The following is a 25,017-nucleotide window of genomic DNA, read 5'->3' as shown; positions in this document are numbered from 1 at the left end:
GCAAGCTGGAAAATAGGCAGACCCACGGGATCTTTGCCACTAGAAACAAACATGGCCACTTTCTCTTGTAAACTGTTGAAGTTCCTAGCTTGCTGCCCTCTTCCACTGAGTCAGCTAATCAGGACAGAATAACTACAAATTAGGGGGACTAATAAGAGGAGTTCCCAACCTGCCTTTGTCATGTAACACTAATGTGGGGTAGCAGTCAGGAGATATTGGTAGGGCGGGAATGCTGTTCCTCTGCAGTCCTTTCTCACTTTAAAATGAGCCTTCCCCCAATGAAGACCAGCTGAGGAAAAACAACAACATGCTAATGCTTTGAGGAGCCTCAGGAATAGAAGTTACTGGTGCTAAAGGAGAGGATTTGCAAATCACTCCTCACCCATCCCTTTCTGCCTGTCTGTTGCTATCTCACTTCCTTCTCTTGTTCAAATGTCTTTCATAATAAAGACATTTTCTCTATCACTGTAAAGAAAACAAAACCAATTTGAGTAAGCGGTTTAACTTTATGCTTCCAAACCACAAAATGTGTCACCTGAGGTTACTTTGGATAAACAGCTTGAGGAACAGGTGGCAGCAGAGAGGCACAGAATAATAACAGCGGGATTGCCTATGACAAGGAAGTTCCTTGTCCCAACTTACTCTGCTTTTGATGTGCGTATGCAATGACTATCTCAAAGGTGTACTCCTCTGCTTAATTGTGACACGAATGTGCCTTACCTTCGGATGGAAGCTAGTTTGAGGGGAAGAAGGCATCCAATAGCAGTATTTCTCAAGGAACTACAGGGTAGGTAAAGGTAAAAGGTAAAGGTCCCCTGGACGGTTAAGTCCAGTCAAAGGCGATTATGGGGTTGCAGCGCTCATCTTGCTTTCAGGCCGAGGGAGCCGGCGTTTGTCCACAGACAGCTTTCCAGGTCATGTGGTTACAGGGTAGATATGGATTGTGGCTAATGTCATGCTTCAAATACCAGCAATGGGAGAATACAGAGCCAGAACAAATGGTAATGTGTACACAGCTTAAATCCCCCAGGCCACTTACCAGACAGCCATGAGCAATTACTCTACCTATGTAGTTCTGCAGCCCCACCCAGCCAATTGGTCAGTGTGAGGTCTCCATCAAACTTGCCTTGTGTTCTTCCTCCATCACTCATCATCACAGCTAGCAGGTACAAAGCTGCTATGCTGCCAGCAGCCAAATATGCTCTGTTGCTTGATCTATGCCTGGTGGGCTGGGCCCCACTACCAGGTTGCAGCCTGATTTGAAGTGGATTTGCAACAGCAGCATTACCACCATACGAATATTTGGTAACGCAGGAGTGGACTTGGGTAATCTTTCATAATATGGTGCGCTGTGTGAGACCAAAATTTGGTGCCTCCAAATGGATCCTCAATTTTGCGCCCCCTTAGCTGTGACATTTGTTATCAGCCGTGACTCCCGCTAATTGATTTACGAACCTCGATTAGCGATATATGGCTGCCCGGCACACTTCCGCAGCGCCTCTCCGTCACGGCTCAGCAGAGTTTCGCACAGCGGTGTAGAACTGTCACCAGCTTGTTTTCAGCATCCAGACAAACACACAGAGTCCAGTTTGTCTATTTACAGCTTTTATTCCAACATTTCTCAGGAATTTCCAGGACTATTTGCAGCCATGCCAAACTGCGTCTTTTCCCCACGGAACACAGAGTGGGACTGACTAACTCCTCCCAAACTCCTCCCAGCTTCGAAAGCTGACGTCAGAATGGTGTGGCATCATGGGAAGAACTTAACTCGTTAAGTTCCAACTCCAACACTCCCCCTTGCCGCACCTTCTGACAAGACCCTTTTGAGTTCAACACCTTTCCCTTTGCCTTGTGCTCCTTCCCAGCATCTTTCCCAGGCACCTGTTGAACCCCTTCAACACTCCCAGAATCACACTGTGCGAACCAGGCCCACGCACTTGTTGCTTGGTACCTTTCCGGCGGAATGCCCTTTGTTGAGCGACTAGACCTTCTGGGCACAAACTCAGATGTTACCTCTGACTCACTGCCACCAGGACCTGTGTCCTCAGCCTCACGGGATTCCCCCTCTGACTTAAAACGTTTTCGAACCCTCTCCATTACACTCACCGGAGAACTGGGCTCGCTTTTGGGTGTTCTCTTAACCTGTGGAGAAATTACAGATACCTCCTTCTGTTCCTGACTTTGGTCAGTTACCTGATCGTCATCATCAGACTCAGTTTCTTCTTCCTCCCCCTCAGAATCTTCCTGTTCTGAATCAGAAAGACATTCTGAAAGAACATCACGCTTGGAAGCAGGTTTTGACTTTTCATCCTGCTCATAGAACTCAGCGTGCTTGCTGATCAGTAACTTACTCTGATCACCTGATGGAAATGCAAACCTCCATGCACTCGCTGTTGGCTCATACCCACAGAAGATCATTTTCCGGAACTTGGATCCATCTGGCCCCTGCAAAGCAGCAGGTACTGACACAGACGCATGTGACCCGAACATACGCAAAAAATGAATCTGGGGTTTCCTGCCATGCAACAGCCCAAACGGTGTGTCCCCTACCATGGAATTGTAGGTGCGATTCCAGGTGAAGCTCACATACTTGATTGCCTCCAGCCAAAACCTCGGAGGTAACCCAGAATCTTTCAGCAACACCTGTGCAGTTTTAACCAGAGCCTGACACTTGAGCTCTGCCTCCCCCCTCTGATTGGGTGAAGTCACTGTGTGACGTATCCCTTTCTTGCGAAAGTACTTTTGCAAAGCAGAACCTGTAAACTCAGCTCCCCTGTCACTTGTGACAGCTTGCACTTTGGTGGAAAACTTTACTTCCACCTCCTCAATCCAACGTTTGATCAGCTGTGCTGCATCACCCTTGGATTTGAGACCGTGTGTCCAGGAATTCTGTGTAAAATTATCCTGTATCGAGAGCAGAAACCTTGACCCTCCCAGACTTGGTTCTTTTACAGGACCCCACAAATCTACGTGAATTTGTTCAAAAGGCCTAGTGGTTGTCCTCTCAACTTTTGGATAACTGCATCCTTTTACCTTTGCCAGCTTGCAAGTTTCACAACTTACAGCATGTCCACATTCTAAAATCTTACACCCCTTAGAAACTTCCGGCAGCACCTGTAGTTCTTCTACTGAACTATGAGCCGTCCTAGCATGCCAAATATGAACACATTCATCATGATTGGGAACTGTAGCACGCAGTGCTTGTGCTTTCTCAACCTTCCCATCACCCTCCAGAGACGTTTTAAGAATGAAGAGATCATTCTGCCCCTTTTTAACCTTGGCAAGCATCCTCCCTCCTTTGGAGATTGTGCACACATCATTCTGAAAACAAACCATAAATCCCATTTTCAGTAAATAAGGCACAGATAAAAGACAGTGGTTCATCCCAGGAACGGTACAACACTCCAGCGTTTCCTGTAAAATACGAAAATGCAGATTTACAACGTTAGTCAAATTTCCTTTCTGTCCATTTGCAAACAGTACAGATTTCCCGGCAGGAATTGCCGTGCAGTTCCACCTCTCGACAGCAGGTGTCTCTGGAATCAAATTGCGATTAGCTGCAGAGTCAATAACGAAACGAAACTCGGAATTTTCCACACGGCCGTCTTCGAACAAAGCCATGCTCGCAGAGACGTGATAAGACTCGTGTTGTTTACCACGACCACCTGGTTCAGCTCTACGCCTGCCTGCCTTCCCAGGCCTGTTACCATGGAAACCCGACTGGTTCCCATGAAAAGTGTCCTTGCCAACATCCTGCCGCGCCTGTGTGCTCCGGTGGGGGCTACTGCCACGCAGACGTTGAACTCCAGTGGAAAAACACTGCCCGTGGCTCCCAGCTGGCTTGGCCTTCCTCCTCCTGGAACGGCGCCTCCCACCAGCCTCGCCCCCCCTGAAGCTGCTCTTCATTCCAGCAGGTTCAGTGGAAAACTTTTCAAACTTGCCTTTGGAACTTTTCGCCCCCCCGACTTGCTCACTAGCACTCCTTGAGGCTAAATCATCAGGAACAGGGGCTTCTAGACCAGCGTCTGCAGGGCTCTGGCCTCCCGCTGAAGCTTGACACAAACCCTTCAGTATATTCCAGGCAGCCCACGCTGATTTCACACCCTCTAAGTGGGGTCTCAGTGATGCATCAACGCATGCCTTGAGCATCTCCAGCTCTCTTTGCATTTCTCAGCAACACAGGCACTTCTCTGCGTCTTGCAGCTTGCTTGTTTGCTTCTGCCCGCTCCTCCTGCCGCCTCTGCTCGACACCGCAGATTTTACAGCTCCCGTGACAGTTTTACAAGCGATGATTTAGGTCACCCATAACCTGTGACATTTGTTATCAGCCGTGACTCCCGCTAATTGATTTACGAACCTCGATTAGCGATATATGGCTGCCCGGCACACTTCCGCAGCGCCTCTCCGTCACGGCTCAGCAGAGTTTCGCACAGCGGTGTAGAACTGTCACCAGCTTGTTTTCAGCATCCAGACAAACACACAGAGTCCAGTTTGTCTATTTACAGCTTTTATTCCAACATTTCTCAGGAATTTCCAGGACTATTTGCAGCCATGCCAAACTGCGTCTTTTCCCCATGGAACACAGAGTGGGACTGACTAACTCCTCCCAAACTCCTCCCAGCTTCGAAAGCTGACGTCAGAATGGTGTGGCATCATGGGAAGAACTTAACTCGTTAAGTTCCAACTCCAACATTAGCTTGGCACCCCAATCAGCAGAACCAACCACACCATCCTAAATCTTGCACTGGGTAACAAATTAACCCAAATTACCCAAACACATTATTTGTTTTAAAGGGAGATCACACGTAGAGGCAGGTCACTTTCCCCTGCTCAATTCCTAATTGAACATGCAGGATTGAAAATTAATATTATAATTTATTAAATTTATATACTGCCCTTCACCCAAAGATCTCCTTGACATGATGTGCCAAAGGTGAAATGCCCTTTGGTGTTGCTCCGCTGGGGCTGACCCACCACCCATGGTGGAGCCTCTTTTTACGCTGGGCAGAAAAGCACCGGTGCTGGGAACACGCCCTGTGCCAGTTGCAGAAATCCCTGCCTGAGCTTCCTTCTTTGCTTGCTCAGCACCAGCATTGCCACTGTGTGGCAGTACTGCTTCACTCAGGCCACACATAGGTCTGGTGGGGGTGGGCGGGAGTCAATAAAGTTCTTGGGTAACCACATTCCTAGAAGTGGCACCATTCGCCCTTCTCTTTCAGGTGAGAGCCTGTCTTGTCATCTACATTACCGGCACAATAGTGGTGGCTGTGATCAATGTTTTCTACTTGGAAGACATACTGTTCAGTCCCCGTTATGGGAACTTGAGGTGCAGTAGAACTGAGGAGTACTGTGAAATGGGGCATCAGGTTGCAGTGAGTACTTCCTGGGACCAAGCTAGGTCTCTGTTTCCTCCATGAAAACTACTTTAGAATAAACAGTGCTACTGACATACAGATGTGGAAGCTGCATCAGAGGGGTGGTGGGTAGTGAGTTATTAATTGCCAGTATAATGCTGGGCACCCTCTCTTGTTTAGATGCATACAATAAATAGCATACACACCCCCACAAGTTACATTCTACAAGAAGAAAATTCATTTCCTGGGGTCAAAGCATCTAGTGCAAATGCACTACAGTGGTACCTTGGTCCTCGAACTTAATCCGTTCCAGAAGTCCGTTCCAAAACCAAAGCACTCCAAAACCAAGGCACACTTTCCCATAGAAATGAATGCAACATGGATTCACCCGTTCCAGACTTTTAAAAACAACCCCTAAAACGACAAGTTAACATGACTTTTACTATCCAGTGAGACCACTGATCGATTAAATGAAAGCAATAAACAATGTACTGCAGTCACACAATCCAGTCAGTAGCTGAACTGGGTTCCACACACTCACAAAAACAAAACAAAAAGGCTGCAAAAACAAAAACGCAAAATAAATAGCAAAAACAGACAGACCTGAGTGTAACACTCAAAATGGAAGTGTGGCACTCAAACTGGAAGCGTAACAGTCAAAACAGAGCACATTCAGCTTCTGAAAAAAGTTCCCAAACCAGAACACTTCCGGGTTTGCAGTGTTTGGGTTCCAAGTTGTTTGAGTACTAAGGCGTTTGAGAACCAAGGTACCACTGTACCTACTCAATTCCGATTGTAGTGACTTGTTGGACTCTTGTTGCTCAGTCTGACATCTCTCTCTCATGCTAGGAACTATATGATATTTCTACTACCTGGATGGTATATCAGGTTTCTCCAAACTACAGCAGTACCTCAGGTTAAGAACTTAATTCGTTCTGGAGGTCCATTCTTAACCTGAAACTGTTCTTAATCTGAGGTACCACTTTAGCTAATGGGGCCTCCCACTGCCACCACGCCACCAGAGCACGATTTCTGTTCTCATCCTGAAGCAAAGTTCTTAACCCGAGGTAATATTTCTGGGTTAGCGGAGTCTGGAACCTGAAGCGTCTAACCTGAAGCGTCTGTAACCTGAGGTACCACTGTATAGTCTAGCATGCCAACAAGCCCAAAGCCTGGTCCTCTCTCCCTTCTCCTTCAGCCTGAAAAAAGCTAGTAAGAATGAAGAAATAATGTGATGAAACGCCAGAAATACCAAAAAGAAAAGAAAACAAGCACCCCAGCACAGTGCATGAATTTCCCTTCTTTCCACCAGAAATGGTGGAATATTCTTGGGGACTTTATGGGTTGCTCATACAAAGTCACGAACAGGATATTCGAAGCAGGCAATGTTACACAAAATGCACCACGAAAAGTAAACAGATGTGTGGGCCTTGTAGAACGATTCATGGGAACAGTGAACAAGCCAGATAGGTATGGAAGTTCAGAGGTCGAGTTTGCAGGTATTCAGTGGTGGTGCAGATGAGACCCTAGTGTGGAATTGCCATACTGCATTCATTTTTTTACGGTGCACCCATAAGGTGCTGTTGCCCTATATTTTCCTTTTGCTTGTTTCATTTATTCTCAAACCACAGAGTCTGGCTTTTTTCAGAAGATAGGCACTGAAGTATGGGGAAAGTGAACCTATCACCATTCTTCATACATTCCTTATAACATTTGTGGTGACCACCATTTTATAACCCAGGTTTTGTTCTTTTAATTATAGTATAGTCTTACAACACTACAGCATTATAGTAATATGGTGTTGTAGCATTATACCTCTGTTTAGAAGTCCTGAAAATAATTTTGCAACAATTAAAAGATTGATTTTTAAAAAAAAAGTAAAATGGGGTCATAGAATGTCACCCACTGCAAGGATTACAATGAACATGTGCTGAGCTGCAAATGTCCCACCCATAGCAGATATGTCATGCTGTGCCTACTGGTGTGAACATAACAAAGCAGGATGCACATCTAGAAAAAATGCAGTGCTCCTGATGCTGTCATCTGCTGGTAGCTTACAATGGAAAAGCAATAGGGTAGCACTAGCAACCACCCACTGGGAAGCAGCCATACTTTGATGAAAGTCCTAGGAATTCTCCTATAGAGATGCCTAGCTCCCCTCCAGAACTGCACTTTTCAGCTTCCCTGGAATTGTATTGTTTAAGTCTGTAATGTACGAATATCTTCAGCCACAGAAGCTGCATGAGCCTCGGCTACTTTGCCATATGTTTTTTGTTTCTTTTGCCTTTTCTGGCTGCAATACATTGAAACCCTGGAGTGACTCTGCCAGTTAATGTAAACAATCTTAAACTAGATGAATTATCTAGAATTGCAAGGCCTGCAGACCTGTGCTTCCAATACCTTATAATCAATGGGACTCACATCTAAGTAAATGTGACCTCTGACCTCAGAGTGAGCTGTCAATAAGGCTCTCCTTTGAGCAGAGGGTAACAGAATGACCATCTCATTCACTGTCTCATGCTCTATTTTGCAGGCGTGTTGTACAGTCATGTGTAGCAATCTCCTGGTTTTAACTTTCCTAGGATTCTTTATTTTTCATCTCCATGGCAGCCTTTGGATGCAAAGCTGTGTGTTGTAGATAGACCACTGCTGATTAGGATGCGGTAAGTTTGCTAGTCTTCTATTATGGGAGGAAGTGGGTGCCAAGTGATGTAGCAAATAGCAAGGTCAGAGATTGGTGAGTTGGAGAAGAGGAGACTGGAGACAGGGATAGAGGCGTATGCTATTTTGGTCACTAATGCCCTGCACCAAACACCATCGCTGATCCTATCCAGGTACATCCCAGACTCATACAAGTGATGGAATATAATAAAATATGATTAACTGTGAAAACAGGTGGGGGACTGCACTGTACTGCTGCATTTCTGTAGGGGGAAAAACCCTACAGAGATTGAATAAGAAAAACACTCCAGGCTGGCCTATCTGACTTAGAAGGTTAAGGCTTGCCTGCACATTTTCCTTTATAACTTTCTTTATAAGAGTCCAATTGACTTGGAAGGAAGGAAGGAAGGAAGGAAGGAAGGAAGGAAGGAAGGAAGGAAGGAAGGATGGAAGGAAATTTACATGTGTATCGCCCTCTCAGTACAGTGGCCCTGTTTAGGAAGTAAATATGTTTAAAGGTTACACCCACGGTGTGGTGGCCACTGAAAAGGCATTTTTAGGCAGCCTCTAGCATTTAAATCAGACATGAAGGGGGAAGGGAGGAGGAGATGCAAAAAGGCTGGGAGAGCAAAGCTGACTGCTGACTGCTTATGAGAAGAACCTGAGTTTCTGTTTTCTTTCACAGCCCATTGCCTCCTGGGGCATGAATGGAATGGAATGGTTGCCTGGCATTTCCTCAGTTCCACTGAAGTCAAACAGAAAGCTGCAACTAGACTTTTTTGCCCTGAGTCAGGGGTCCTTTACCTTTACCTTTAAATGTCATATATAATTTCCATTATCTATTTGCTTCTTTTGCATTTCCAATGACAAATCCCAGCATAGCTCTGTGTAGTCCTTGCTCTTTTGCTCAGAATACCATTCTAAACTTTTTGGTTGTAATAACTTCTGTCATTACTCTCTTAATCTTGAAACAAACAGCAGACACTATGTTCTCACCAAGAAATATCATCCTTTTAAAAAAAATATCCCTATTAAGTTTAGTTTCAAACACCAACCTAAGGAAGAGTTCTATGAAATCTGAAACTTTGCATACCTCACTGTGAACTTTGGTTGGTCCTAATAAAAAAAGGTGTTTCCCCGCTGGTCCTGTGTTGTTTTTCTAAATGTCTTGTAAACCAAGTACCTATCCTAGGGAAGTTTTTGATGTCTGATGTTTTATTGCTTTTTATATTATTATTATCATTAATTCTGTTGGAGCCGCCCAGAGTGGCTGGGGAAACCCAGCCAGATGGACGGGGTATAAATAATAAATAACTGTTATTATTATAACAATGTGATCTTGTGATGTCCACACATTTCTATCTCAATGCAGCTCAAAGAGAGGGACAGACACCTCTGGCACCACACAGTAATTGCTCACACTACTCTAATGGTAATAATGGTGATTTAAAGTTATACAGATGAGAGCATGGAAATGGAAATGGAAATAGAAATGGAAATGAAGTTGAAGAACAAACTCATTATTCTGCAACAAAAATGCAATTGCCTGCAAGTAATTAATTTCCTTGCCATTTAGAATTTTCTTTTCAGATAAAAATAACTGAGTGGTGCTATCTTTCTTCTAATTCTGCCCTGCTCTGCCTTGCCAACATTCTGAGGCCTCAATTATAGTAAAACAATTTTGGCTTCCTCTGAGCCACTTCTGTCTATGTTCCTGGGGCTGATGTGAACTTATACAGATTCATCTTCCAGGGACTACAAAGAGAAAACTCTCTTCTGGGCAGAGTCTAATAAAAGGAATTATACAAGCATCCTTTCTCATCAGTAAGCCATAGCTCTAACCTATAAGCCTCATAAAAGGCAGCTGCTAAGGGAGAAGCAAGACCCTCTTGGAGTGTTAATGCTGTGAGCCTCAGAAAGACACCACAGTCTCCATTGTGCCTCACTTCCAAAAGAAAACATGGACCATGGCTAAGACTGCCTGGAACCCCTGGAATCTTGCACCACTGGGAGATTGTGGTGTCGTGCAACACCCCTCAGAGGTTGGGTTGTCCTGGGGAAATCTTGGCATTGGCAAGTTAGATGGGGTATTTAGGGCGCTGCTGAAAACATGTTGTGTTTCACCTCGTCAAATGCCTTTTCTTTCGGTTTCTAGAAACCGAAATTCTCTTATCTGCTTGCTGACATTTCTCAGAAATCAGGTGACCACATATAACCACAACATAATTGGCTATGCGCTAGCTAAGGGGAGGAAGCTAAGTCTGAACAGGATGTAGCTGCGTAGCTACGTTCTTCAGGCCTGCTCTTCATTCTTCTGCAGTTCCCAAACACAGTATCCCTTTCACCACAGCCACCTGTTTTCTTTAAGCCCTCCTCAGTCAGCTCAAAGCAGAAGTGTCATCTATGGAGACTACACCTGGCTCTCTTTTCTATCCACGGTAAGAATGTTTGGGCAAGCGAGGGTGACTCCACATTGATACATCAAATGCAGCTGCATAGGCAGTGTCAGAGATGGTGATAGTGATGATATATTAATTTAATGCCAATATAGGCTTTCAAGTGGATCACAAGTGTTCTGGATTATCCAGTGCTGTATTGGATTAAAAGTCTGAATCCTGTGCATGTTTTCTTGGAAGTAAGTAAGTGGGTTTGAGAGTGTTGCTCTCAAAGAACTATACAGTTATTTTGTATTATTACAACAGAACAATACTGTTGAGCTACTGTTCTGGAAAGCAAAATAATGTTTTTTCTGAATCTTTAGTGCTATAAAGCACACACAGTTTGAAATGGATCAGTGTGTTCTCAGACGGCTTCTTTTCTGCAACCAGGAGAAAAAGCCTGACTTATTTTTATCTCATAAAATGCTGTTGCTTCCATTCCATTCTTAACCTATATCAAAAGCTATAGGGTGTCATTTTTTAAATACTAGGAAGTATAAGGAGGAAATGAGCAGGAAGCGATTTTTATGAGATGGAAGAATAGTACAGGAGGCTTTCGGAGTGTGGAAGACAAAGGAAGTGAGACTTTGTTCCTGCTTCTCAGTCTCTCTGCAACTTTGGATGCAATTGGCCATGGTTTCTTCCTTGGACAGAAATAGGAACTGGAGACAGCAATGTCTTACAGTGGCTCTGGTCCCACGATAGACCATTTACAGTGAATTTATTTCACAGGAAGTTGGGTGGGAACAGATGGTGTATCTGCTAGAGGAAACTTAGCGGTGTGTACCTAGAGAACTACCCACAAACTTGTGGTGCAGCCTTAACGTGATTGTGATGAACTTAAAAATGTGCTTAGCTTTGGCTAGAATAAGCCATCCCATTGACGCCAGAAGGCAGGTGAAAGAGTGGCGTATTTTTCACTCCTCAGCAGCATGCTGTAATACAACTGCACTGGAATATATGATCTCAAGAAGCTTTTAGAATTCTTTCATGTGGCCTCAACCTGGCCACCTGTTGGTATAAGTGCTTTTGCTAGGCTATCTCGTTTAATTTTACATTTTAATAACTTATTCTGAGCGGAGGCAATGCCTAAGCAGCAACGAAGAGCCCTGCTGCAGAAAGGATCAAAGTGCATGCAACACTGCAGCCATAATTTCTCACTATTGATTTATCTGCAGAATGGATCAATACAGGCTGGCTCCACAAGCACCTTACCCTGGCAACGTTGTGGTGGTTGTCCCTCCAAGCCATGTTGGTGCAGGACAGAAGAAACTCCCAGAGGAAAAGGATGCTCTGGGGGTAAGATTGCATTTTCCCTAAATACCTGTATGCTTGGGCTAAGCTAAGGGGAAGGCTGTGAATGTGGCATATGGGTACAAAACACCATAGAAAAATATATACAAACATCATCTCAGGGACATAAGAAGCTGCCTTGCACTCTGTCTATTGATCCATCAGGCTCAGTATTGTCTACACGGAGGGGCAGTAGCTCTCCAGTCTTTTCCAGCCCTGACTGGAGCTACTGGGGGATTGAGCCTGGGACTTCCAGCAGGCAGTCTTCTACCACTGAGCTATGACCCTTCCTTTTCAGGATTCACCCTCTTGGGCCAATGTAAGATATGGTCTATATAACGGCATGCTAACCAAGGAACTAGTAGTACCATCAAAGGCAGAAGGACCCCCAGCATTTTTTCTCAATTTTGGTTTCCCCAATTTTTTGCAGAGGGTGCTATGACAAATACTTGTTTAATTTTTGTATCTGTGTGGGATCCCTGGGCCTGTTTAGCACCATCCTTCTTCTCTTGGGGCGGATCTATACTCTAAACACTAACACTAAAAATGAGTTTCTGATAACCGTATAGCCAGTGATTTTTTCTGATGGGACGCAGGGTTATGCATACCCGTAAACATTTTGTGAATCTTTGTACTTGTGTCCATTTACTGTACTTATTTTTCCCGATTTGCACTATCAAAATGGTGGTTTTCTTGAGTCAAAATGAGAGTACCCCTAAACATTTTTAAGGGGGGAAAAGCACTGCGTATAGCCATATGACGTTCTTTTTAAACATTAATAATGTGTTATTAAAATGTGACACCAGAGAGCATTGCAGAGCTACCCCCTTCCAAAAACCAGGTAGACCTTGCGGAAAAGGAAACCAATGCCTTCATATTTAAATTAAAGTGAACTGAATGTTTAATAATGTTTAAAATGTGGGTGTAGATCCAGCCTTAGATGGATTGCAATTTTCCTCCTTCTGGCTGCAGATAAGGGCCACACCACACTCCAAGTCTCAAACTCAATCTCAATCCAGAGCGCTCTGCCAGGAGACTTTCCTTTTTCCTTCTGAAGGTGGCAGAAGAAGAGTATAAATCAATTTTAAGAAACAGTGGGTTCTCTTTCTGCTGAGAAAGCTTTGTAGTGAGGTGTCTCTTTCGTAGATTTAACTGTATGATTAATCATCTTGAACTCTTGTACATGTTGTGCTGAGTTTTAAAGACAATTTCATTTCATTAAGGCTATTTAGCTTCTGGTGTGTGTTGTAATTGAGAATGGGGGGGGGGGGACACTGAATATGCCCTTCCCTTCTAAACATTGGTGGTAGCTTTTGTTTATTAAATTCTACGTATTCTCACAGTTCCATCAATGTGGAAAGGTTTCTCCCCATTGTTCTATACTGGATAGTAATTTGTGATTTTATGATAGTGCTGTGGTTTTGAGGAGGACAATATGGATTAAATGGGGCTTGTGAAATTCAGTTAATAGTGTCCATATGACATGGTCTCTAAGCCAGCTGTTTTATTTAATCTTTTTCTAATTTTGTCATCTTCCTAAAGGCTATGCAGGTGGTTATTGCTCTGATACATCTTGGTCTTGGAGGCATTTTGCTCTTTTCATCAAAGGATTGTGACACATGGATCATGACTGTCTGGTATCCCTTCTGGGGGGGTGCCCTTGTAAGTAGAATGAATAGTGTTAAGTTGTGGGCGAACATATCAGATGACACAGTGATTCTTCCAAAGCAGCTCTTTATTTGTAAGCTGGAACAGAACTGAACTGAGGAGCTCAGTCAGCCTGCTTATATAGAGCTCCACTAGAATGCAACAGTAACCATTTTCTGTAACTAGCCAATCACTGAACGTCACTTTCGATCCTTCATTTGCATACAAACTATACAATCACTGAACGTCACTTTCGATCCTTCATTTGCATAACTATCTACAGTATCCCCCTGCTGGCCCAGGGTGAGAACTTCAGTACATAACACAAAGTGAATATTTAACAGGGTATTTTGAAGCATACTGCAAGTTACTTCTGAGTAGGCATGCATAGGATTGTGTTGCACTTGACCCAAAATTGGGTGGAAAGGCAGTGTTGAATGGTATTAAATATGTAGAAATGTCTAAGTCAGGCATGTCCAAAGTCCGTTTCGGGGGGCCTAATCTGGCCCACCGGTCAGTTTAATCAACAACTTTGGTTGGCCCTTTGGTGGGCCCTCATGGCCCTTCACTTCATCAAATCTGGCCCTCTTTGAAAAAAGTTTGGACACCACTGGTCTAAATGGAGGGCGGTTTTTGTTTGTTTCTGTTTTAAAGAGCCTGATAATGTAAGTAACATACTTCTTACTGTCTACTGTTTTCGGTTTCTCTCTCTGCAGTTCATAATTTCAGGATGCCTTTCATCAGCAGCGACAAGAAAATCAGTTGCAGGTCTGGTAGGTTGATGTGACTTAACCCTGGTGTGTTTTTAATTGTTAAAACAACCAACAGTCCAGGACTATCAGATGAAAAGGTACCATTTGTTTCCATAGCCCAGAATTAGGTAAGCTTTTTTGACCTGGGAACCCAGATCTTTGTCACCTGCATCCAGCCAACCATGACACCCACCCATCAATCATCTCACGGGCAGACGATGCCAGTTGATTGACAGGTGGCTGGTCACACCCATCTGTCAAAGTTGGGCTACAGATGTGGGGGAAGATAGCGAGCAGGATTGAACTCTGCACACAGCACTGGGATGAGTTCAATCCTGCTTTCTGCAGGCTGTGGGTATATAAGGGAACTCCCTGCAGAGGATTCCCCCACACAACCAAATCGAGCTCCTTTTTCTCAGGGATCAATTGCACATACTAGTCCCTCAGACATCATTAATGCATGCGGCCAACCAAGCAGGATGGAGAGGGGAACCCACCCTTTAGATGATGCCAAACGCTATTCCAAGTGACACCAACTGATTGACAGATTGCTGTGGTTTACAGGAAATGGCCCCATGAGCTTTTCCACACATTCCTCCGGCGGCTTGGTGGATGCTTTGGCTAGGTTAATTTATACTAGTTGTCCCCTATACTTGCCCTGTTTTTTTCCTGCATGACGTGATATGTTACTGGAACCCTCTATAACTCTGTAACCCTGAATCTCCCACATTTTGCATTTCTGCTGGGTCTTTGATGTTCTGAAAGCCGCTTAGACAAGCAACAGTATGTAGGGTGCCTCATTCTTACCAGAATCAGTCCCCTCCCTTGTGCTCCCATAGTCAGAGCTGGCAAAGGCGAGGGTCAGGTTTCGTTCCCAAGATCATTCTCCCCATCTCACCCATATCCCCACCCAACCCATAAATTAATTAAGTAAAACTTTCTATTTCTCTTCCAGGGAGCATTCCGTTATCTCTTTAACACTCTTAGTGGCCTCGGTGCAATCGCTGGAATGTGTCTTTTGCTGATTGATGTAATAAAAAATAGAGAGAGAAACTTTTCTGCAGTTGCGGAGACATCTCACTTTGTATCCAAATTTCTTCTTCCACAAATTCCTAATATTTCAAACTATTGCAAGACCACTGGGGCATATGAAATGGTAAGTTCCTGGATTCCATACAAGGCTAGTTCCAGGTTTAAGGAGGCCCTGGCCAAGGTGTTCTTTGGTGGTTCCCTTCCTCTGTTAGTTGGCCCTCCCAGGCTTACGTCACTGTGGCAACAGCATGCCAACCAATGCCATGCCTTTAAATTTCCCAGAGTGCCTCACAACGATGCCAAGGCAGGAAACCAAACAGGGGGCTAAATCCAGCCACCTAGAGCTACTAGGAGTGGTAGGCCAGAATATTTTGATGGGATGAGACAGGTAGCAGCAGAGCACCAAGTTCGGTTCACGCGGTGGTGAAGGTGGAGAGAAGTGCCTGAGAAAATGTTTGTGGGGAGGTAAGGAGGAGAGAGGGATAGAATTCATCTCCTTGCTGCTGCAATGAAAATAGCAATTCCCTTCTCACCCTCTGCATTATATTTGAATGGGATAGACTGTGTGGCGACAAATGTGGCTACCCATCACATCCAGTCTGGCCCTGTGTCTCAATCCTTTAAGTGCCTGGAGAGAGAGGCTGGTCTCTACAGCTTTACACAGCGCTACACACATCCTAAGGGCCACTGGTGACCTCTCTTTGACCCTCCTGCATCCGGTCCCACTGATCCTCTTGCCCTCCTCCTCCTGACACATTCTCCTCTCCCCATTATTCCTTTCCCTTTGATACAGATCCACCAGCACCAGGCAAGGTAGCTGAACTTTGACAGACCACCAAGCATACACAGAGTTGAAAAGGCAGGATGGAGAGAAATGCAACCCCACTCTTGTGGCATAGATCTCCTCACTTCTTTTGCAGGGGGAGATTTATGACTGGTGTCAATCATAAATGGTTGATGTCATTTATGACTTGCTGGATGTCAAGCAAGTAAAAAACCTAATATTAGGGCTCATCCACACTTCTGTTTGCCCCTCAGCTTTCCCCTGGGAGAATACACTCTTTACTGCTGAATCAATCAGATTTTCAACGGAGTGCTGTTTGCTCCAATTAAGCAGTAAAGAGGAAGTTTTCCCAGGGAAAACAGTGGGGCAAACAAGAAAGCGCTCAGACCCATGTCTAGAAAGCATGGGACACGTGGAAAACCTCTTGGACCCATGCTTTCTAGGCATGGGATAATCCGCAGAAGTGTGGATAAGCCCTTGATTGGACAAAATATAGAATATATTGTTATAGGACTGTTATTCTGAGCTCTGAAAGTGACTTAATCTTAAATTCCTTGTGTTGTATTCTCCTGCACAAAGCTTCTTGTGTGAGTGTCACCCTAAAGCTGAGAATGAGATCATTCTCCTTGCATTAATGTTTGATATTTTTAACTGGCTGGTTGTTGTTTTTTGCAGGGAATTCTGTGTGTGATGCTTTTCTTCTCTTTCCTCGAGGCTACAACTACATTTTCAGTTCTCTGCAATAGCAGGGTGAGGATCCAGTAGCTCATAATATAAGCAAAAATATAACAGAGTATTCTGCCTCCCGTCCTTTTGTTGTATATTTATTTAGTGGTATGCTAAGTGGCCTGCAAAATAAGACTGGCTTACTAGGCTCACTAGGCTGAATTCACACATTCATGTTTATCACATGATGACTTTAGTCTCCCATGATGGCATGTAGGTATGAAATGGTTATCATCACAGAACATGGAACAAGTGGGAAACCCAGCCAGAAACCAGTTATAGTTCTACATGTCTTATCCCAGAATAAATAATCCTTTCTAGGGGCACCTCTTGGAAACTCCCTTGGGAAGGGCTATAGTTCAGTGGCAGAGCATCTTCCTTGCCTTCAGGAGGCCCCAGATTCAACATCTTAGAATCATAGAATCATAGAGTTGGAAGAGACCACAAGGGCCATCAAGTCCAACCCCCTGCCAAGCAGGAAACACCATCAGAGCACTCCTGACATATGGTTGTCAAGCCTCTGCTTAAAGACCTCCAAAGAAGGAGACTCCACCACACTCCTTGGAAGCAAATTCCACTGTCGAACAGCTCTTACTGTCAGGAAGTTCTTCCTAATGTTTAGGTGGAATCTTCTTTCTTGTAGTTTGGCTCCATTGCTCCGTGTCCACTTCTCTGGAGCAGCAGAAAACAACCTTTCTCCCTCCTCTATGTGGCATCCTTTTATATATTTGAACATGGCTATCATATCACCCCTTAACCTCCTCTTCTCCAGGCTAAACATGCCCAGCTCCCTTAGCCGTTCCTCATAAGGCATCGTTTCCAGGCCTTTGACCATTTTGGTCAGGTAGGACTGGAAAAGACTCCTGCCAGAGACCCTTGGAGAGCCACTGCCAGCCAGTGCAGACACTAATCTAGATCAGTGGTTCCCAATCTCTTTTTTTGGCCATGCCCCACCTAAGCATCTCTAATATTTTGATCCCCCCCCTCTGGTGACATATAATTCTTATTATTCAAAAAGTGAAGTCCTATTCACATGCAGGAAGCTTAAAGGGCCATTAACTGTGAATAACTCATTCTCAAATTGCCCCCCTTAAAAATCTATTTGCCCCCCTGTGGGGCATGTGTCCCACGTTGGGAACCACGGATTTAGATGGACCAAATGAGGTAATTTCCCCAGAGTGCAGGTACCAAGTAACAGCAGCCAGCCTCCAACTAGAAGAGGGAAATGGTTGGGCAGTGCAGTTGCAAATCTGGAGCCCTATCCAAGCCTTGGCCCAGAGTTGCATTTTTCACTTATGTGGATCCCAGATGACTTAAGAGGAGGTACACAGCTGGAGTAGGGAAATGCTGTGCTAGGGGGGGAAAGCTTAGTGTGCTTTTTTCTTGGTATATTTAATAACAAGAACGCCAACTTATTTAATGCTAGGGAAAGGGGCAAACCAAGCTCTGACCCTAGTTGCACAAATTTTACAAGATCAATGCAGCAAAAGAAGGAAGCAAGGGCACATGAGGTCACTGCCCTCCATTTTTTAAGTTGGTTCACTTATCTCAATCTTGCGGCTTTGCACATTGAACCAGGGAACCACAATAGTTAGGGTGGAAGGAAAAATACTCGGGTTTGCTAACTGGGAGCGTGTGTGGCTGGTAAATAGCAATTCAAACACCCGGGAGCAGTGGTGAAGGGAGAACGAACAGGCATGGAAACTGATGGGTGGCACATTTTCTTTCAGGACAAAAAGAAGCGCAGATCAGACAATGAAGAACAAAATGTTGCATTGACATCACTCCCACAGCCACACAATGCCGACGGAGTTCCTGACCCACCACAGTACACTGCAACAGAAGCAAACAGGTGAGAATCCTGTCAAACTAGAACAGGCTTCCACAACCATGGCCCTCCAGAAGTTTTGAGACTACAATTCCCATCATCCCTGACCACTGGTCCTGCTAGCTAGGGATCATGGGAGTTGTAGGCCAAAAAAACATCTGGAGGGCCAAGGTTGAGGAAGCCTGAACTAGAAGATAAATCCAGCCTTCAACTTCCAGTCCTAAGCAACACAGGCAGCTATTTTGTTTTGCAAGCCCTGGGTGATGCATCAGAGGGGACCTGTGCATTCTGCTCCAAGCAGATGCTTTCTGAGTTCTTGTCCCCACTTTGTCCCCACCCCCGTATGTGTATCTCTCTGTAGATGGCAAAGTTCCACCTGCTTCTTTTCTGTGTTATCAGGATGTTGTTAAGGGGACAGGAACAGGGCCAGTTTAAAAAGGGGGAATTAGCAATCTCATGATGAACAAAACTTGGTTCACATTAACGTTTGAACCTTCATTTTGTAGATACTCACAGCTTCCTGAAAGCATCCCTGGAAACACACATACAGACTGGTGAGTCCTTTGCAAGAGTGAAGGAAGTGGAGCTCATTCTCCGTTATGAATAAGAGTTTAGGCAGGGCTCAAATTGTTGGGCACCTGCCAAGCTCTATGTGCACTGGGTGGGAGGGTGGCTCTATCAGTCTCTACACAAGGATGGGGAATTTGGATATATTTTTGTTTGTTACATCTGAACAAACAACCCTTTTGGCTCTCCTCTGAGACTGAAACACATAGTTTGTGTCACGGGGTTTTCCATTCCTGGCTAGAGAGGTTGCTCTTCTCTCCATACATTCCTCGCTCAAGTGACCAATGGCATCAAGTTAGGGTTAACCTTGGTTATTCATCCATGGGAGTTGGCTTCATATGGTGGAAGAGAGTGAAGAAAGAAGCTTCACTTCTTTCTTCACCGGAGACCTAATTGGGTCTAGCAATACAATTCTGTGCTCTTAACCCCTTCATGCATTAAGTAGCTCCAAGATTGCTGGTTGTTTTACCTCAAATTCCCACACTTTAAATAAAAGAGCTGAGACATGAGGCAGGAGCAGGAGCTTAACCCCAGAGGAAGAAGGCAGGGGAATGGGCTGGGGTGGCCAAGTCAAGGGCCTACTGTGGGCAACTTGCCCAAGAGCCCCTCAAAACCTGGAACCAGCATGTAAGAAGTTACAATGGTAGAGTCAGACCATTGATGCCTCTATTGGTCCAGGAAGGTCTACAGCAGGAATGCCCACCAAGGCAGATTGGAATCTACTGGTGGATATCTGGGCAATTTCCCATAGATTGGCAAGGTTTCTGACTCCCAGTTGTATAATAGCACCAACAAAACTATTTCTCCCCATCTAAGTACGTTAGGCTGCTGCAGTGATGAAAGAGAACCAGTAATGGACTCTTAGGTGAATGACTGTGAGCTCAGTTCAGTTTTGGTACTGGAAACAAATAACTAGGCTCAGAATGTCAGGTCCTGGTGTTCTTTAATTCTAACTGTTGAATGTTTCATATCTGGATCTGACTGGTAAATCTAGTAGAAAAGCAAAACCATTCTAACAAGCCTGAAGTCTGCCCACCCTACACTGACTTGCTGTAGCTGTCTGGGGTTTCACACTCAGATCCTTCCCAGACCTACCCTGCATATGCTGGGGATTCATCTTGGAACCTTTGGATTGCAAAGCATGTGCTCTACCACTGAGTTATTGCCTTCCCCTATACTGTATATATTATTTCATTGCTTCCATTTTGTTTTTTCCACCAAAACCCAGGGCTCTTATCCCCACCCCCACATCCATTTGACATCCTCTTACACATTCCTTTCTTCTTTCTGTTTGTAGGCCCCGCTATGCTGCCGGTTATGAGCCATACACTGGATAAAGTTGGATTTTTAATCGTCGCCACTCTTTTTTGCTTTGTGGATGTTTGATTGTAAGATTTCAAGCATTTGGTTTTTGGTTTTTGCAATGCGTGGCTACATTAAGAATTCACAGTATTTATCATTATCTACCATCTTGATCTGCCATATCCATTATTATTTATCACTGATGCACCAATAAAGCAGTGCAAACCACCTTGAAAGATGGCTGCCTTTTGCTCTAAGAACATGGTGGAGGCAGAGGAGAGAGAACAGGGAGGCTCTTGTGTTCTTTAGAAACCTGGACTTCCCTTATTTCCACTGTATTATGCTGTTATGGAAAAATTAGAGCTGTACGGCTTTCTAGTGCCTTACCCTGCTAATAAAGCAAATTGTTAGAAAATGGTTGTGAAAGACAGTAAATCACCGTCACATCTTTTCAGTACCATGTAATAGTGCCTGGGGTTCAGTCGTAAGTAGGTCACAGGTGGAACTGTGATCTAAACCACTGATACTCTTGGGCTTGCCGATCAGAAGGTCGGAGGTTCAAATCCCCACAATGGGGTGAGCTCCCGTTGCTCTGTTCCAGTTCCTGCCAACTTAGCAGTTCGAAAACATACCAAGGCAAGTATAGATAAATAGGTACTGCTGTGGCAGGAAGGTAAACGGCATTTCCATGCGCTCTGGTTTCTGTCACGGTGTTCCATTGCGCCAGAAGCGGTTTAGTCATGCTGGCCACATGACCCAGAAAGCTATTTGTGGACAAACACCAGCTCCCTCGGCCTGAAAGCAAGATGAGAGCCACAACCCCATAGTCGCCTTTGACTGGACTTAACCGTCCAGGGGTCCTTTACCCTTTTTTTACCTTTAGAGTTGCCACCTGTCTTGTATAATTCGGGTTTTCCCCGTATTTCAATGTAAAATGCTATGTCCTGTATTGATACAGTTTGACCTGTATTTCAGGTCCTCTCTCTCTCTCTGCCAAGTTCGAGAATCTCTCCAAATGCATGTGTTTGAAAAGGTGTGTGAAACGTCATTTATTTAAGCTCTGGGTAGCCAAGCACAGACAGATTTACAAATTTGTGCGTGTGTGACAAATTCCAGAGGGGCCATCCTGTTAGACTGCAATAGATTTTTTTTTAAGTGATGACATTATGTATTATTTTTTATAATTATCGAAGGCTGCAATAGATTTTAATGGATTGCTTTGAGGTCACTCCAGCACCAGATAAAATAAAATGTCCTACATTGACTGAAATGCTAATCACAGGTCCTCTTTTCCACAACACTTTCTTCTAGGATTTAGCTTGATCAGTATCCTTAAGATCAAGACCCACAGAGCAGTTGTCAGAGCAGATCCTACACTCATGGTGTGACCATGACTTTGCAACTGGCCTTGTGTATGCATCAGCTGTCAAGCCTGCCCCCACTCCTCAGGGGACTGTTATAAGTGCTGAGCGCCAGAGTGACCCAAAATTCTTGGATTTAGTGAAAGTTAAAATTAATCAAGTTTTGATTAAACTATGCCAAACACGCCATCTCCCCCATTTAGTTTCTGCTAACAACCCAGGCCAGCTCAGCAGAGATGGCTGGATGGGAGTCATTGGGAGAATAAAGGCTGATGATGGCCAGTCATTAACCCATTAAGAAGGCCATTAACAGAGACTCTCTGGGCCATATAGAAAATGGGGAAAGTCCTTCCTTCAGGTGAGAGATAGCAGAGACAAAAAGTCGGAGTTTCAGGAGGGAGGGGCAAAACTGCAGTGGGTGGTGAGATAAGTGAACAGGAAAAAGTGTCACTTTTGCAAGCCAGAGAGGATGGGGGCGGAGCATGAGGTGGGCAGTCTGTTTTATGCTGCAGAGAGGGTCAGAAATGATGTTTGGGGTCTCCTGGAATCAGAGGCTGCAGCAATGGGAGGAACAGGACCCCCTTGGGATGTAAATGCTCTGCACTCTCTTCATCTAGGCAAAGGTTGTACATATGTGTAAATAAACCATACAACCTAAAGACACCACAAGCTCTGGTTTGCCTCATTGTTCCAAAAGGTAACACAGACCCTGGTAAATGATCCTGGCACCCCTGGAATCCCACACCGCTCGGGTATGTGGGTGGCACATAACTGTACCAAACTAACCCATCCCTCAACTGCTACCTCAAAACACACATTCACTCTTCAATTTTTGTTTTTATTTTATTTTATTTTTTCAGTTTTATAACACATTTAAAGATAACTGTAAAACCCCCACAAATCCTCCAAAACAGGATTCGACTTCCCGGCAATTCTGACACAATGAAATAAATACCAAGCCCTCCTTTGTCAGGAAGGAAGTATGGATTCATCCTTATTCATGGCTATCCTGTGCTCTCACACTGGACACAATACATGCACAGGAGGGCAGTATCATGCAGACACCCAAAGACCGGGGCACAGGCAGGATTGGACTGAGAAACGGCACTAGGGACTGGAGCAAGGCGCTCAACCTCTGCAGGAAAGGGGCAGCTGGGATCCCTGATGTATATATTTCCCTAACCACCCACCCTAACCTCAGCCACAGAGGGATATAGGAAGACCTGGGAGATGGTTGGGGCTGGACCCACTACTGCCTCACGTGGCATCAAATGGGGAGAGTGGAATACTATATATCCCAGACCTCAATAATTTGAAAAGGGGGAGGAATGTGAACAGTCAATTCACAAGCAACGTAGCACACTTTTAAGTCAGGGTAATATGAACATCCCCGCCCCCATTTGTCCCTCCCCCCCCCATAATCCCCAGAGGGTATGACTTGAGGGACACTGGCTGAACTACAGGTCAGAAGAGACCACAAAACAGAACAGGCAGGAGTTGGAACTAATGGGAATGGAAGCAATCTCTGGGATTATATAGAAGTTCTCTCCTCCGTATCCTTGTGGCACTGTATGCCAGCTTGCGGCCTCTGCTGGGCAGAGCCCCCTCTCTCACTCTTCCCCCTGACCAACCATACCTAGTATTCTTGGCCCCTTTCTCTCACAACTGTGGCCTCTCACAGGCCCAGCCCTGGCACCAGCCACTGCGAGTCAGAAAATGCAGAGACTACCCCACGGCGGGCTCACTCCTCACTCTCCAACTTCAGGCTAACGCTGCGCGTCTTGCCTCGGGGCTGGGCGTTCCCTTGCCCCTCTCGCTCGGCCTGACTCTGCCCCCTCGAACGCAGCAGCTGGCTCTGCTTGCGCAGGAAGTCGACGGGAGCAGGGCAGCCGTAGCTGCCTTTGCCCAGCGTGGGCCTTGTCGTCCCCTTCGGCGAGTGGGCGAGAGATGACGCTTCCAGCTGTGCCAGGTGTGCGACATAGCCGTCTGACAGGAACTGCAAGGAGAAAGGAGAAGGCAGCTGACGCTTGCCCTGTTCTTCACCTCCCCTCCCTGAGGGAGCAACAAGCTCTGTAGGCCTCAGAGCCTGAGGAGCCCCCAGCCTGCAGCTGAGGCAACACTTTTTGTGAAACAAAACTCCATACCTGGCACTGGCTTTGCAGTTTTTTCACAGCCCGGCCCACAATGTAGATTTGAGATGCGGGAAGCCCTAGAGAACTGTAGACTGAGATATCCTTGGTGGATCCATAGCCAGCCACTATGGTCACCTCTGCCTGCAATAAATGGATGAAGACATTGGTGACTTCTCTCCCACACTTTTTCTCCTGTGGTGCTCTTTCCACTGCACTCAGAGGCACTGCAAGGTGTGTCAGAGTCACATGCATGGGCCTCTCCCACAATTATATCTGAACCCTTGGTGAATGCTTACGTACCTCCTGCTGAAGGCCCTGTAGAAAGGCAGCCTTCTGTCGAAGAGGGTCATGCGTGAGGCCATCACAGAAAGAGACGGCCCCATGGGGGAAGTTGTGCTGGGTAAGCCAGGCCACCACACGGTGCTTCTGCATGTCTGGACGCCCTGTCACGTAGATGATCATGTAACCAGAGTCCTGCCAATGCCTAAAGGGGCAAAGAGGGATTACCGTATTTGTGGCAGTTGGGTGGCTCATTCATTCATTCATTCATTCATTCAGGGTGCCTTCTGGGGTGTAAGACTAATCTCACTCTATTTTTTTAATGTCAAGTTAATAGTAGCCCTCTCCACTTCCCATGTTGTTTGCTGCATGAAAAAGTGATTTCCTTTTGTACAACAAGGTGGTTGTTAAGAGTGAAGTGGCACTCTGTACCAGGTGCATTTTGAGGGGATGCAGCCAATGTGATCTGCAGAAATATCCCCTTATAAACTTCTTCATCTATCAGACATCAACTCTAGTTTAGACAAATGTGAGTATCAAAATAAAATCCAGTCATCTGACAAAACCTTCTTTCAATAAATCCACCTTGACAGCATTTTGGCACTGAGATATACAGATGTAGATATGACAATTTGGGGGCGGGGAGTAGAGTTGTTTCCATAATTGGTGCGTCAAGCTTTTATTAAGTCTTGAAGAGTGAGGATTTTAAATTTATTTTACACATTTTCACTCTGCTGAGAAAACTGAACTTCCACAGTTAAGCAGACTCAATGATGGTGGTGGAGGACGTGAATGTTGGCAAGTTTGATTTCTTACTCTGCTGAGCATTCACATACCAGTCTCTGCAGCTCAAAATTCTTG

At 45.1% G+C, this 25,017-nt stretch overlaps 2 protein-coding genes across 17 annotated transcripts in view; one reads left to right on the top strand and one right to left on the bottom strand.

The window, feature by feature from the left end:
• The first annotated feature begins 5,160 nt into the window (after positions 1 to 5,160).
• On the top strand, positions 5,161 to 22,408 carry LOC310704672 (B-lymphocyte antigen CD20-like). 4 transcript variants are annotated; one of them, XM_083498437.1, is made up of 10 exons: positions 5,161 to 5,219; positions 7,888 to 8,017; positions 11,632 to 11,752; positions 13,289 to 13,408; positions 14,110 to 14,166; positions 15,101 to 15,301; positions 16,637 to 16,711; positions 18,418 to 18,539; positions 19,022 to 19,069; positions 20,380 to 22,408. In XM_083498437.1, exons 2-10 carry the CDS (start codon positions 8,013 to 8,015, stop codon positions 20,417 to 20,419), a joined length of 789 nt encoding a protein of 262 aa, XP_083354563.1. In that variant the 5' UTR covers positions 5,161 to 5,219; positions 7,888 to 8,012; the 3' UTR covers positions 20,420 to 22,408. The 4 variants fall into 4 exon arrangements, with proteins under 4 accessions (XP_083354563.1, XP_083354562.1, XP_083354564.1 ...); XM_083498436.1 differs by lacking the exon at positions 5,161 to 5,219 and adding an exon at positions 6,674 to 7,072; XM_083498435.1 differs by lacking the exons at positions 5,161 to 5,219; positions 7,888 to 8,017 and adding an exon at positions 10,243 to 10,453.
• A 166-nt stretch (positions 22,409 to 22,574) lies between these two features.
• The window catches only part of PITPNM1 (phosphatidylinositol transfer protein membrane associated 1), a 32,494-nt gene continuing 30,051 nt past the window's right edge, over positions 22,575 to 25,017 (bottom strand). For all 13 annotated transcript variants that reach the window (XM_083497876.1, XM_083497879.1, XM_083497880.1 and 10 more), the window contains 3 exons: positions 24,178 to 24,361; positions 23,890 to 24,018; positions 22,575 to 23,741 (listed from right to left, as the gene is read on the bottom strand). In XM_083497876.1, the coding sequence (XP_083354002.1) occupies positions 23,487 to 23,741; positions 23,890 to 24,018; positions 24,178 to 24,361 (568 nt within the window). In that variant the 3' untranslated portion in view covers positions 22,575 to 23,486. The remainder of the gene's footprint in view (positions 23,742 to 23,889; positions 24,019 to 24,177; positions 24,362 to 25,017) is intronic.

Source organism: Podarcis liolepis (genome assembly GCF_965112155.1).
Source record: "Podarcis liolepis genome assembly, chromosome: 1".
In the NCBI taxonomy this organism is placed as follows: domain Eukaryota; kingdom Metazoa; phylum Chordata; class Lepidosauria; order Squamata; family Lacertidae; genus Podarcis; species Podarcis liolepis.
The sequence above is the reverse complement of the archived record's forward strand: the minus strand, read 5'-3'. Positions and strand labels throughout refer to the sequence as shown.